This window comes from Rhinolophus sinicus, chromosome 14 (genome assembly GCF_057876585.1).
Source record: "Rhinolophus sinicus isolate RSI-liver-muscle chromosome 14, RSI-T2T, whole genome shotgun sequence".
Taxonomy (NCBI): Eukaryota; Metazoa; Chordata; class Mammalia; order Chiroptera; family Rhinolophidae; genus Rhinolophus; species Rhinolophus sinicus.
Genome location: NC_142514.1, coordinates 99,439,758 through 99,453,584, shown reverse-complemented (window position 1 = coordinate 99,453,584; position 13,827 = coordinate 99,439,758). Strand labels below are relative to the sequence as shown.

The window sequence follows — 13,827 nt, the reverse complement described above, 5'->3', positions numbered from 1 at the left end:
TGTCTTTCAACTTCAGTAGTGTTGATCTTTCCTAGAGTTTTCATGTTAGTAGACTTCCGACTATTTATATTCTTAAATTTATACATATAGTTTGAACTCATCTTGTAAAATACAGGCTTTTGCTTTCTCCTTGTAAATTCACCCAGTATTTGATTTATAAAAATTGCTGGATAATTTTGCTTTCATCACTTGAAATTTGTATGTGGTCTTTGTGTACATACTATTTTATTCAGTCGTATGTTCCTGACAAAAGATAAAATAAGTATGCTAAGGTCCCAGATACATAAATACATATCTATTTTTAGATATTTTATTCAGAAATAAAATTTTTAATTTTTAATAGAGAGTAGGTATATTTTTTGTCTGATTAAGATGCTTCATGCTTTCGGTATTAACTGCTCTTTTATTTTGAAAAAAATATAAATATTTTTTAGGAAGGGAAGAATAGAAAGTGAATAGTTAATAATTTACGTGCATCTTAGTAGTGGGTGAAAATGAAACTACAGTCAATCAATTTAGAGGTTTTGGTGGTGGGAGTATGTAATGTGTAACTTCTGGGTATTCATTAAAAGGTAATTCTTTATTTCTGACACTTAATTTTGACATCATGGGGCACAGAGGCTTTCATTTATATGATTAGTATGATTAGTTATTGTCTTGCTAATGAGGGTCACAAGTTTCTGCCCTATGTTCATAAAAGTGTTATGGTCTTGTTAGATTGACTTATTCTGTATTGTTCATCTGTGATGTGATCATCTCCAAAGCATGAGATTATTATAGCTTTTAGCGCTTTTATCATCTCTACAATTGTTAGATGATTAGATGGTATATTTTGTAGAGTATTTATGTGTTGTTTTGTTGGAGCATATTTTTATTGTACTGTCTTTTCTTCAATAAATCTTTAAAATATGTCATTACCTGTGCTGTTCATGTTCAAGTGGTATCATCTGTGATATTCATACTTTGTGTTTGCACGATTTAACTTGATCATGATTCATTCTTTTTTCCCCCATGAATTTTTTCCCTTACATTGGTCTCCATATTTTCTATATCTCTCTCCTTTTCTCCCACTCTTGTGCAGATAGCTCCTCCAAGAAGACAAAGTCTAGTTCAGAGGAGAGTAGATCCGAGATATATGGTAAGCTAATGTAGCCAATCCAGCCTTGCACCTTCCTTCATGCTGTTTCCCTTTTTAAAAATAACTGCAGCCTTCCTCTGTCTGCTCTGCATGGCATGATCTATTGCAGGGAAGGGGAGCCTGGGGTTTTAATGTGGCTGTGATGTGGAAGCTTAAGGTTGCTAGAAACTAACTTTGTAGAGTAAGAATAGGCCACATTACCCATCTTCTCTTTCATCTTGTTTGTGTTCAGGAAAGTAATTATCTCTAATATGTTTGGGTCGGATTCCTCTAGATAACATGGTTGGGCGTTCAATTCTTGCTATCTTCTTCCCATGTCCTGTTTGCAGAGTTTGGATCATGTAGAATTTCATCAATGCTACCAGTCTTTGCCTCTAAGTAGAATGCTGGTATAATTTAATGTATTAGCAGTTTTTCTGGAATTTTTATTTTTTGTTTCTTTATTTTAACTGCTCAGTCTTCTTGAATTGCTGTTCTTGTATAATTTATCCACAATTGTAAACATACCTTAAGTGTTTTATTATTGTAACTTGAAGAGTGTGTCTGTGCCTTTCATAAGTTTTCCCCGAAGCTTATTCTGAATGGGAAATTTTCAAAATGGCACCTTTTAAAAATAATCTTTACAAAGAGCAGGTTTAACCTGAATGGTCAACTTTTGCAACACATGATTAGAACACTAATATTTCCCGATTGTGTCCTGTCATCTAAGTATAATATAAACCATATTTTTCAAGTTCATATTATTCGTTTTCCTTTGCACAGTTTTACCTTTCCTTTTTCCTTGTGTTAAAATCTAATTAGATTTTTGAAAAAAGTGAAAAAAGAAATACTGCTTGGAACTAAGAAAATAATCTCTGAAAGACTAAGAAGTTATTTCTTTCTTAGAAGATTCCAAATTTGCCCTCAAAGGAAAACCATGTCTTCTCTAATAGAGCCAAAAATCTCTCAAGTAGAAGTTGCCACAGGTGCAACTGTTTCCTAGCTTGACATATATGAAAGGGAAAAAAAGAAACTGCCCCGCCCCCTCTTAAGACATTTTGTAATTTGTATCTCCTGACACTTGAACCCATAATATTAGATACTTTTTAATATTATGAGGCCCAGTATTTGGTTATAAACCAGTTGATGCTTCTTTGCTAGATACCTACACATAGTTCTTTGCCTGGGTTTTTGTGACAAGTGCTTTTTCTATGTAGTTAAAAGTTTTTACAGTGATTTAACAGGAAATGTGTACCATGCTGAATGGCATGTCAAGTTTATGCTCTTTCTCCCAAAGTATTTGGCTCCATATAGGTAAAAAATATCTTCTGAATTTCTTGAGACTCTTTCCGTTCTATATAAAGAGCTTCCTACGGTTTATTCTCTCCTTAGGAATGGGGACACTATCTTTATAGCTCCATTCATTTCCAGTAACCTTTCCAGTATTGTATTTCATCTCCCCCACCATTTTTCTAGATCTGTGGTATGTATGCAAAAGCTCACTATATACTTAAGATGATAGGATGTTTGCTTTGGATGACAGGATGATAGGTATGTATGAAAGCTTGCTGTTTGATTTGGATGTTAATATTTCAATTATAGGAATATTAGCACTAGTGCAGAAATGCCATTGGCTTGGTAGTAATAGAAACATTTTAAGTGGTAATTAGAAGTAAGATGTAGCTTCTCTGTGTGTTTTGCATGAGAACACTTGAAATGCCTTTTTTGGAAGGAAAATGAGTCCTCAAAAAAGCACTTATCAGAGGGTTGAACAGAGCCAGCATGCTAAATTAAATCTCTTTGACATTACAAATATTTTATTACCTGTGTGAAGAGGCTTCTTCAGACTATGTAGTTAGCATGGGTAAAAAAAAAAAATCTCTAGTGAGGCAAAGAAAGCTTGGAAATACTGGAATTTGAGAGTAGAGTTATCACAATTGGTGACATTGCTTTAGTGTAAGGTCTGTCTCTTAAGAAGCCAACTTCTAACTTTTGAGATTATACATTGTCTTGGAGTAAAATTCATTAGCTGGATACTTAACACAAATGCTAGTTATTCACTTACAAATTATTTATTTAAACTTATTACCCATTTTTAGACCTCTTTTATCAGGTAGGTTTACTTTGTTCATTTTAAAAAGAAACCAAGCATTTGTTTTATATTGACTTCTTTTGTTAAGTTTCTGCCCGGTGAAGTAGGTCAATATTTATTTCATATCCCCTTGTTTTTCCCTCTGTACCTTTTTGGAGTCTGTTATTGATCATGTACAGATGTATTTTCTGATTTGCAATTTTAATGGTATACGATTTTCTATTTTTCTCAATATTGAAATGGAGGAATTTTGTGGAGTTTTTTTGTGTGTGTGTGATACAAGAGATTTAATGGGAGTTTTTTTTTTTTTTTTAAGATTTTATTGGGGAAGGGGAACAGGACTTTATTGGGGAACAGTGTGTACTTCCAGGCCTTTTTTCCAAGTCAAGTTGTCCTTTCAATCTTAGTTGTGGAGTGTGCCGTTCAGCTTCAAGTTGTTGTCCTTTCAGTCTTACTTGTGGAGGGTGCAGCTTAGCTCCAGGTCCAGTTGCCATTTTCTAGTTGCAGGGGACACAGCCCACCATCCCTTGTGGGAGTCGAACCGGCAACCTTGTGGTTGAGAGGATGCGCTCCAACCAACTGAGCCATCTGGGAGCTCAGCGGCAGCTCAGCTCAAGGTGCCATGTTCAATCTTAGTTGCAGGGGGCGCTGCCCACCATCCCTTGCGGGACTCGAGGAGTTGAACCAGCACCCTTGTGGTTGAGAGCCCACTGGCCCATGTGGGAATCGAACCGGCAGCCTTCGGCGTTAGGAGCATGGAGCTCTAACCGCCTGAGCCACTGGGCTGGCCCTTAATGGGAGTTTTTGACTAGAACACTTCTTCTAACTTCTGTCTTGGTTTCATGAAGAAATTCCAGCTGATTATATTTACATGAAAACAAGCCATGCCTTTTTGAAGCTCCTATGACAAAATATCAGAGATTTGGCTTAAACAACAGAAATTTATTTTCTCACAGTTTTGGAGGCTAGAAGTATGAGATCAGGATGCCAGCATGGTTGGGTTCTGGTGAGAGCTGTTCTGGCTAATAGATGGCCTCCTTGCTTTGTTCTCACATGATCTTTCCTTGTTGCACACCATGTAGAGAGAGAGAGAAAAGGGCACTCTGATGTCTCTTCTTATATGGACACTAATCCCTTCAGAAGATCCTACTTCATGACTTCATCTAACTATAATTACCCCCCAAAGGCACTATCTCCAAATATCACATTGTGGGTTAGGGCTCAACATAGGAATTTTGTGGGGGACACAACATTCAGTTCATAACAGAAACGAACTGTTAGTATTTGAAATATCCTAGTTTGGATACTTCAGAGTTTTTTTTGTTTGTTTGTTTGTTTTTTTAATTCATGTTTTTGTCTTATTCAAGCTCTGGTATCTGTAAAAAGAAGAGTTCTTGGTTTGATTCTTACTTTCACCAAGTTTTTATTTTCTGTTTTCTTCTTTAACATTGCAAAGAGCATTCCACAACATGAACATTCTATGTCCTTACAAATCATTCACTTATTGACCTCTTCTGGAAAGTAAACCAAAATGTCCTACTTGAAAATCTATGAACTTTTTCTCAGTTCTCACCTTCCCTCTGAACCATTTGGCAATGCTGATGCCTTTTCTTTGGTTTCTATAATGTCAACCTAGTTTTTTTCTCTTTGTAATTATTTTGTTTTTACTTGATTGCTTTTCCTCTTATAAATGTAGATGTCACAGGAGTTTCTGTCCCTGTGTATTTCTCCCTTTTTCCAGCTTTATACTTTTAACTATTTGCTGAATGCTTTCATCTAACTGTCCTTCAAATTCAGAATGACCAATACGGAATTCATTATTGTCCCCTATGGCTACAAATCAGTCTTCCTCTTGACTTTTTGGTTCTTTTAAAGGCACTTTGATTCTTCCGTTAAGGTAATCTTTTTTTTTTTTTAAATTGAGGAATATTGGGGAACAGTGTGTTTCTTCAGGACCCATCAGCTCCAAGTCGTTGTCCTTCCATCTAGTCATGGAGGGTGCTGCTCAGCTTCAAGTACAGTCGCTGTTTTCAATCTTTAGTTGCAGGGAGCGCAGCCCACCATCTGAACCAGCAACCTTGTTAAGAGCTCGCGGTCTAACCAGCTGAGCCATCCGGCGCCCCTCCGGAAGCTCAGCGGCAGCTCGTTGTCTTCAATCTAGTTGTGGAGGGTGCAGCTCACTGGCCCATGTGGGAATCGAACCGGCATCCCTGTTGTTCAGAGCTCGTGGTCTAACCAACTGTCCAGCCCCGTTAAGGTAGTCTTACTTCCTTAAAGTTATCTTTGACTTCTTCCTTTAACTGGTCGTCTCTAATTAACTATTTACAAGGTCCCATTGATTTTACCATCACATTATTTTTCATCCCTCACTCTTTGGTTCCATCCCCACTACTTTGTTCAGTTTTTCATCATTTCATTAGATAGACTCATAACTTTCTTTCACTTCAATTTCACATTGATTCACTTCATGTTTTCTATTTTTCTGTATTCTGTCACGTTAATATACTAAATTAAGAATTTGGACATTCAGTTGCTAAGAAATACAAATAGTTATTGAGATATGCCATAATTTGTTTCCAATTTATCATTCTAGCTCAGTTTACTACTATTCACCTAAATGTACCAGACTCTCCTTTAAATTTTTATTTCCCGAATATGGCCTGTATTCTTTCTTTGTTCATGCCATGCTCATTGTCTTGAAAGGTTTACCTCCTGTAACTCCTTTTTAGAATCCTCCCCATCCTTTCAGGCCCATTTCAAATACCGGCTTCTTTGTGGAGCTTTCCTAGATTTGCCCAGCTGCTTTTGTTTTCTGAACTTTGGCATCCTGCTTTGTATCTAGTTCTTTATACTTACAAATATATTCGTCTTTGCATCTCCCATAATGCTTGGCACACTGAAGGCACTCCTTGAGTTTTGAATCAGTGATTGTTGAGATTGGGATGGGTATTTTCATATAGAGAATTGATTAAATAAAATGTTGATTCATCTTAATTGGATTTTTCTTCTGAAAAAATTTAAGATAGAAGAGAATATAATTTAGAAAAGAGACTTATTGTTACTAATAGTCAAAAAAATGAAATCGGGGCGGCTGGGTGGCTCAGGCTGTTGGAACACTGTGCTCCTAATGCCGAGGTCATAGGTTCAATTCCCACATGGGCCAGGGAGCAGCATCTCCACAACTAGACTGAGAACAATGGCTTTGAATCGGAGTTGGCAGGGGGGATGGGGGGAAAAAAAAAAAAAGAATGAAATCAGCATACTTGGAAGTTAAGGCTCCTCTTGCCAGCAGCATTGTACATTTAGAATCAAGAAGCTTCTTTTGTTTTTTTAATTAATTAATTAATTAATTTTATTAGTTTCAGATGTACAAAACAATGTACTAGTTAGACATTTACACCCTTCACAGAGTGATAACCCTTCTCCCCCAATCTACTATCCCTTTGACATCATATTTAGCTATTAATCAAAGGATTATCTTAGGTCTTACTCATAAAACATGTATGTTTGGCTACAGTTTAAAAAATGAGCCCTTTTTATGAGGCTGTACGTGGTCTTTCTCCACACCCTTCCCTGAAGCTAATTCTTAAGAGATGAGACTTAGAGAAGCTTGATTGTGTAATAAAATCAAAGGTGAAGAAAGACTAATGTTCTTTCACTAAAGTAAATGCAGTGTGGAAGGTTTAGCATATTGCCTTGCATATTTAACACTCCATTTTCATTAATTTGCTATTTGGCAGTATAGTTGTTGCCTGTTTTCAGGAATGTATTATAGTGAAATTTTCTCACCTTTTTTAGAGTACCGTTTTATGACCTCTTCCCTTCTCCACTACAAAAGATTACAAAGACCTAATTTTTTTCACTTTCAAAATACAACTGTTGGTAATTATCTTTTGAGTGAAAAACAATCTCTTTTATATTGGTTTCAAATACAAAATCATTGTAACGGGGGAGAAAAGTCCTTTTTTAGAAAGAGAAAGTAAATTAAGGAAATGATAGTATTTATGTAAATTTGATAGAACATCTTTACTTAACTGATGAAATAAAGCCTGCTATCTGTTATGTTTCTAGGTGAAATATCATAATCCTTAAAAAAACAGAAAATAAAAGTGTGTTTGTAACTAGAGGACTTATTTTAGGGTAGATGGGAATCAGATTATTTTAGCCAGGGCAAAAGGTTAATGTTCTTATAGAAGTATTTCTCTACTTTGCATAGTATTCAGGGCTATGATTTTACTTAAAAAGTGATTGAATGTGATTCATTTAAAATTTATTTTATGTAAAATAAGTTCAAATTTAATTATTAAATATTCATTGAGCACCTATTATATGCCAGACACTATCTTAAGGGATAGGGATACAAAGATAATAGGAGACTATACCTGCTTTCTGGAAGTTCACAGTCTAGGACAAAAGAAAGAATTGTTATACATTTTGGTAAGTACAATAATAGAGATATACACTAGTTTACCAATACTCCATATCGACTTAAAAAATAGATAGTTGTGAAAAAATTTTCTATACGGCACTAAAAACAATGAGAATGAAGTATTACTATGACTAAATTTCAAGAAAGTTTAAACCTTATCATTATCTTCCTTGTTGAGTACTTTCTCTGCCTGTCTTCATACAAAGGATACAGCTCATATTTTTTTTTCATTTTTTAAAATTAGTTTCAGGTGTACAAAACAATGTAATAGACATTTATACCCCTGGCAAAGTGATAACAGTCCTCCCCCACCTACTACCCCTTTGACATTGTGTATAGCTATTACAGTTCCATTGACTGTATTCCTTATACTGTTCTCCACATCCCGTGACCATATATATATATAAAATTATAGTTGACATTCAGTATTATTCCGCTTCAGCTTCAGGTGTACCACACACTGGTCAGGCATTTATACCATCCATGAAGTGGTCTCCCTAATAAGACAAGTGCCCATCTGGCACCTTACAAAAGTTTTACAACATTATTGATTATATTCCCCAAACTGTCTTTCATATCCCTGTGGCAATATGTGGCTACCAATTTATGGTTTCTAATCCCTCACCTTCTCCCTCATCCCCATCCTCCTCCCCTGTAGCAACCATAAGTTTTTTCTCTATATCTCTGAGACTATTTATGATACAGCTCATATTAAAGTGATTTTTGTGACCTTATAAAAACTCATATGGAGAGAGAAACATTTGTATGATAATTATAATTAACAATATTTATACCAGATAATAAGAGATTTAGCAAAACCAACCATGGGCTATATGGTTGTAAAAACCAGAAAAAGTAAAACATTAAATTTGAAAATGGCTCCTTTGGAGTTAGGAGTCCACTTTTATCTTTCCCTTCTTTTATAACATACAGGGCCTGTTATCTGTACCATACTCTGATTCTTAATAGGACATTGTCATTGTTTCCCTGTTTGTTTCTATTGCCCTTCCCTGCCAAGATTTTAACTTCTTTGAGAGCAAAGACTTCTGGTAGTTTTATATTCTTCACATCTATAGACTACAGTGTTAAATAACTAGTAGACAGATTCAATACAAATTTGCTAAAACAAAATAGATTTTTTTTTTTTTGGTCAAAAAGGACATTTCAAAGATATGATAATTTAGTCAGTATTGATGATTTCAATGTTAAGGGTGCAATTTATCCTTTATAGTGGGTTAAAAACAGCTGCTGGTGTACAAAGAACATTACTCTCAAGAAAAACAAACGTTTTATTTGATTTTGAATGGGAAGGAATATAGTAGTAGGTCTAAACATTTGAGAGACTGGACTTCTGAATTTTGAATGGTATGACAGTTTAGTTTTCAGTTAATTATCTAAGTTTATGCAGATGGCATAAATTCATAAGACAGAATAATATTAACTTGAACTCCACAGATTCTGAACTGGCTGTATATGTAAGGTATGTTTTCATTTTGAATTGGTCTTGTTATTCTTATGTGTTAAGGTACACCAGCTTCTCAGTTTAGTAGATAGATTTAGACTAATAATAAATGGACAATATAGTGGGTTGGGGAGAAGAGAAAGATGAATGCGCTATGCACACAGCACTTCCTCCTTTGTTCCTCATCTTCTCCTTTTGTTGTAGAATTAGAAGGGAACGTTACCAGACTGAACAATTTTTAACTGGAGAAAACAGGTTTGCAGTATTTTGAGGGAATCCTAATATATTTACTCAATCCTTAGCTGTCTTTTAGGACCCTAGGCATATTTGTTAAAATTGACTGTGTGGTGGTATTTTTTTTTTTCCTCACATCACCTCCCTTTCTGAGATTCCATCCATCTCTAGACTTCTCTACTTTTCCAATTTTCATTAAATCATTAGCAATTTTTTAAAATAAGGTTCTTCTGTGCCTGAACCTATGCCGGGTCCTGAGATAAGATTATAAACAAGATCGAGCCCCAGTGCTATTAAAGCATACAATCTTATGAGAGGATAAAAGCAAATAAGAATCAAATGATACTATGGAGTAAATAGAGAATGCAGTGGGAGTCTATAAGGAAAAGCTTACAAGAGGAGATGATTTGTTTCTTGAGGCTTTCTTGTTGCTCATCTTCTAAAGTTACCTATCACAAGAAGCCCTGCTCTGTTAAGTTTTCCTTCTCTGTTCCTTCCCCATTTAAAACTAATTTGCTTGTCTGTTAAAACAAAACAATTTAGACAAAGACATAAATGAGGAGCATTTGCAAATATGTTAGGAGGTTGTTAACACAAAAGTGTTTTTAATTGATTTTTAATTGATGGCACTGATAAATGAGTAATATATTTCTGATCAGGAAAATCCAAGGGCAACCTATTCCCAATCATAATAAAATAATACTTAACATTTATGAGCCCTTAGTATTTGTCAGGCATTAAGCTAATTACTTTATGTTCGTTAAATTAAGATGAAATACACAAACATATCAAACTCTTAACCCTCAGTACTCTTTCCCCTTATTTTTTTACAAGCACCCTATTCTCTACAAGAACCTGAAAAAAAAAGTCTGCTTAAGAAGCCCAGTGGCTTAAGCACAACGAACGCCAAACTTAGAAACCTTTAATTCACTGATTTTCACCTCTTGTAAGAACTGGGAGGGATAGATAGCATATGAAAAAATGTATATTCATTTTTGCAGGTATCTTGATTTTTATTTTAAAGCCACAATATATAATTCATTTTGAAATTGTAAATAACTGTAAAAGAGGTTTATGTTTCCAAAATGGATTTTTAGAAGATTCCTGTAAAATATTTTGAGATTCTCTTATTCACGTATATATTGTATTATGTACTAGAAATTTATAAAGAATGCCTCTTTTCTTGATTTTGTGTATTCATAACCAGTCTGTTTAAAGTTTTTTCTAATTACTTGAAGGAAGCAACATTAAGCAAAGGAAAAAGGTTGAATTGTGATGGGTTATTTTTCCTCTGCCCACATTACAATTTACTGTTTTGTTAGAGTGGTGAATTCAAATGCTATTTAGTATTTAGTAGTCTCTTGAGTTGAGGGGGAACACCATTTCTTTTTCTCAGTTTCAATTATTTTATATTAGTTTCAGGTGTACAGTATAGTGGGTAGACATTTATATAATTTATACAGTGATCCCCCTGATTAGTCTAGTACCCACCTGGCACTATACATAGTTGTTGCAACATTATTGACTATATTCTCTATGCTGTACTTTACATCCCCGTGACTGTTTCTTAACTACCAATTTGTATTTCTTAATCCCTTCACCTTTTTTACCCAGTATCCCAACCTACCTCCTCTCTGGCACCATAAGTCTTTTTCTCTGTATCTGAGTGTGTTTCTGTTACTTTTTTTGTTTATTTTGTTCTTTAGATACCACATATAAGTGAGATCATATGGTGTTTGTCTTTCTCAGTCTGACTTTTTTCACTTAGCACAATATCCTCTGTGGTCCATCCACATTGCCGCAGATGGTAAGATTTCATTCTTTTTTATGGCCAAGTAATATTCCATTGTATATATGTACCGCATCTTCTTTATCCAGTTCTATTGATGAGCACTTGGGCTGCTTCCAGGTCTTGGCTATTGTAAATAGAGCTTCACTGAATATAGGGGTGCATGTGTCTTTTGGAATTAGTGTTTTGGAGTTCTTCAGATAAATACCCAGAAGTGAAATTGCTGGGTCATACGGTCGTTCTATTTTGAATTTTTTTAGGAACCTCCAAACCATTTTTCATTGTGGCTACACCAATTTGCAATCCCACCAGCAGTGTACCAGCGTTCTTATTTATCTGCATCCTCGTCAACACTTGTTGTTTGTTGATTTATTGATGATAGCCATCCTGACAAGACAAGGATGCCCACTTTCACCACCACCACAATACTTCAACGTAGTATTGGAAGTCGTAGCCACAGCAATCAGATTAAAAAAAAGAAAGAAAAGGCATCCAGATTGGAAATGAAGAAGTCATTTTCAGATGACATGATACTATATATAGAAAACCTGAAAGATTCCACCAAAAAACTATTAGAATTATAAATGAATTCAGTAAAGTAGCAGGATACAAAATTAATATGCAGAAATTGGTTGCATTTTTATACACCAATAACAAATTATCAGAAAGAGCAATCAAGAAAACAATCCCATTTACGATTGCATCCAAAAAAAAAAAAAAATAGGGGCAGATGGGTGGCTCAGTTGGTTGGAGCATGAGCTCTGGGCAACAGGGCTGCCAGTTCGATTCCCACATGAGCCAGCAAGCTGTGCCCTCTGCACCTAGAATGAAGCCAAAGAGCTGCAGCTGAGCTGCCGCTGAGCTCCCAGGCTGCCAAATGGTTCAGTTGGTTGGAGCATGTGCTCTGAACCATAAGGTTGCCCTTTTGACTCCCGCAAGAGATGGTGGGCTGCGCCCCTGCAACTACGATTGAACACAGCACCTTGAACTGAGCTGCCGCTGAGCTCCCAGGCAGCCTGATGGCTCAGTTGGTTGGAGCGTGTGCTCTCAACCACAAGGTTGCTAGTTCAACTCCCCCAAAGAATGGTGGGCTGCACCCCTGCAACTAACAACAGGCGACCAGACTTTGAGCTGAGCTGCGCCCTCCACAACTAAGATTGAAAGGACAACAACTTGACGTGGATGGAGCTGATGGGTCTTGGGAAAAACACACAGTTTCCCAATAAAAAGTCCTGGAAATACACACTGTTAACCAATAAAGTCCTGTTTCCCTTCCCCAATAAAATCTTTAAAAAAAGAAAAAGTGTTTTAAAAAAAACCACCTAGGAATAAATTTAACCATGGAGATAAAAGACCTGTACTTGGAAAACTATAAGACATTGAAGAAGATACAAATAAATGGAAGCATGTACCATGTTCATGGATAGGAAGAATTAGCATTGTTAAAATGTCCGTATATTACCCAAAGCAATCTATAGATTCAGTGCAATCCCTATCAAAATACAATGGCATTTTTTACAGAACTAGAACAAATCTTAAATGTTATATGGAACCACAAAAACACCAAATAGACCCAGCAATCTTGAGAAAGAACAAAATTGAAGGTATCAAGCTGCCTGATATCACACTATACTACAAGGCTATAGTAACCAAAATAACACATACTGGCATAAAAACAAACACATAGATCAATGGAACCAGAATAGAGAGCCCAGAAATAAACCCATACATATGTGGTCATTTAATCTATGACAAAGGAGGTAAGGACATACAGTTGGGTAAAGACAGCCGATTCAATAAATGGTGTTGGTAACACTTTTTTAAATGTTGAAAATCAACTTCTTGGAGCACAATTTACCTAAAATAGGATGCGTTCATTTTAAGTGTGCAGTTCAGTGATATTGACAATTGAATATACTCATGTAACCATTACCTTAATTAAGACATTTCCATCACCCCAGAAAGTTCCTTCATGTTTTTTTGCAGTCATTCTCCCCGCCCTGACCTTAGGCAACCACTAATCTGCTTTTTGTTACTATAGTTTAGTTTTTCTGTTTTACGTCGGAATCAAAGTGTATACTGTCTTTTCTACCTGTCATATTTTGCTTAACAATGTTTTTGTTATTCATCCATGTATGAGTAGTTCCTGCTTTTGTTTTTCTTGCTAAGTAGTATTTTACTGTAGTTGATAGAGCACCATTTGTTTATTCACTCATCTGTTGATGGAAATTTGGGTTGTTTCTAGTTTTTGGCTCTTATGAACAAGAATCTGCTATGAACATTTGTCTACCAATCTTTATGTGGACATGAGCTTTTCTCTTGGTAGTGAAATTGTTCAGTCCTATGTAACTGTACGATTAAGTTCTGACAATTAAAATCGAAAACTTCTTGCATCGATGTTGCTAAGTTGTTTTGATATCAGAGGGATTATTCATTATGAATTTGTACCAATTGGACAAACAGTTAACCATGTTTACTATTTGGAAGTGCTGAAAAGGCTGTGTGAAAAAGTTAGACGACCTGAACTTTTTGCCAACAATTCAAGGCTCCTGCATCACGACAATGCACCAGCTCACATGGCACTGTCTGTGAGGGAATTTTTAGCCAGCAAACAAATCACTGTATTGGAGCACCCTCCCTACTCACCTGAGCTGGCCCCGAGTGACTTCTTTCTTTACTCGAAGATAAAGGAAATATTGAAAGG

The 13,827-nt window shown here is 35.7% G+C and overlaps 1 protein-coding gene across 8 annotated transcripts in view; it reads left to right on the top strand.

Annotated features, from left to right (window-relative positions):
- ARHGEF12 (Rho guanine nucleotide exchange factor 12) overlaps positions 1-13,827 on the top strand; it is a 166,400-nt gene that overhangs the window by 52,888 nt on the left and 99,685 nt on the right. For 6 of the 8 annotated variants that reach the window (XM_074335326.1, XM_019718207.3, XM_019718209.3 and 3 more), the window contains exon 4: positions 1,082-1,138. The exons of the other annotated variants lie outside the window; for them this stretch is intronic. In XM_074335326.1, the coding sequence (XP_074191427.1) occupies positions 1,082-1,138 (57 nt within the window). The remainder of the gene's footprint in view (positions 1-1,081; positions 1,139-13,827) is intronic. 8 annotated transcript variants of the gene reach the window in all.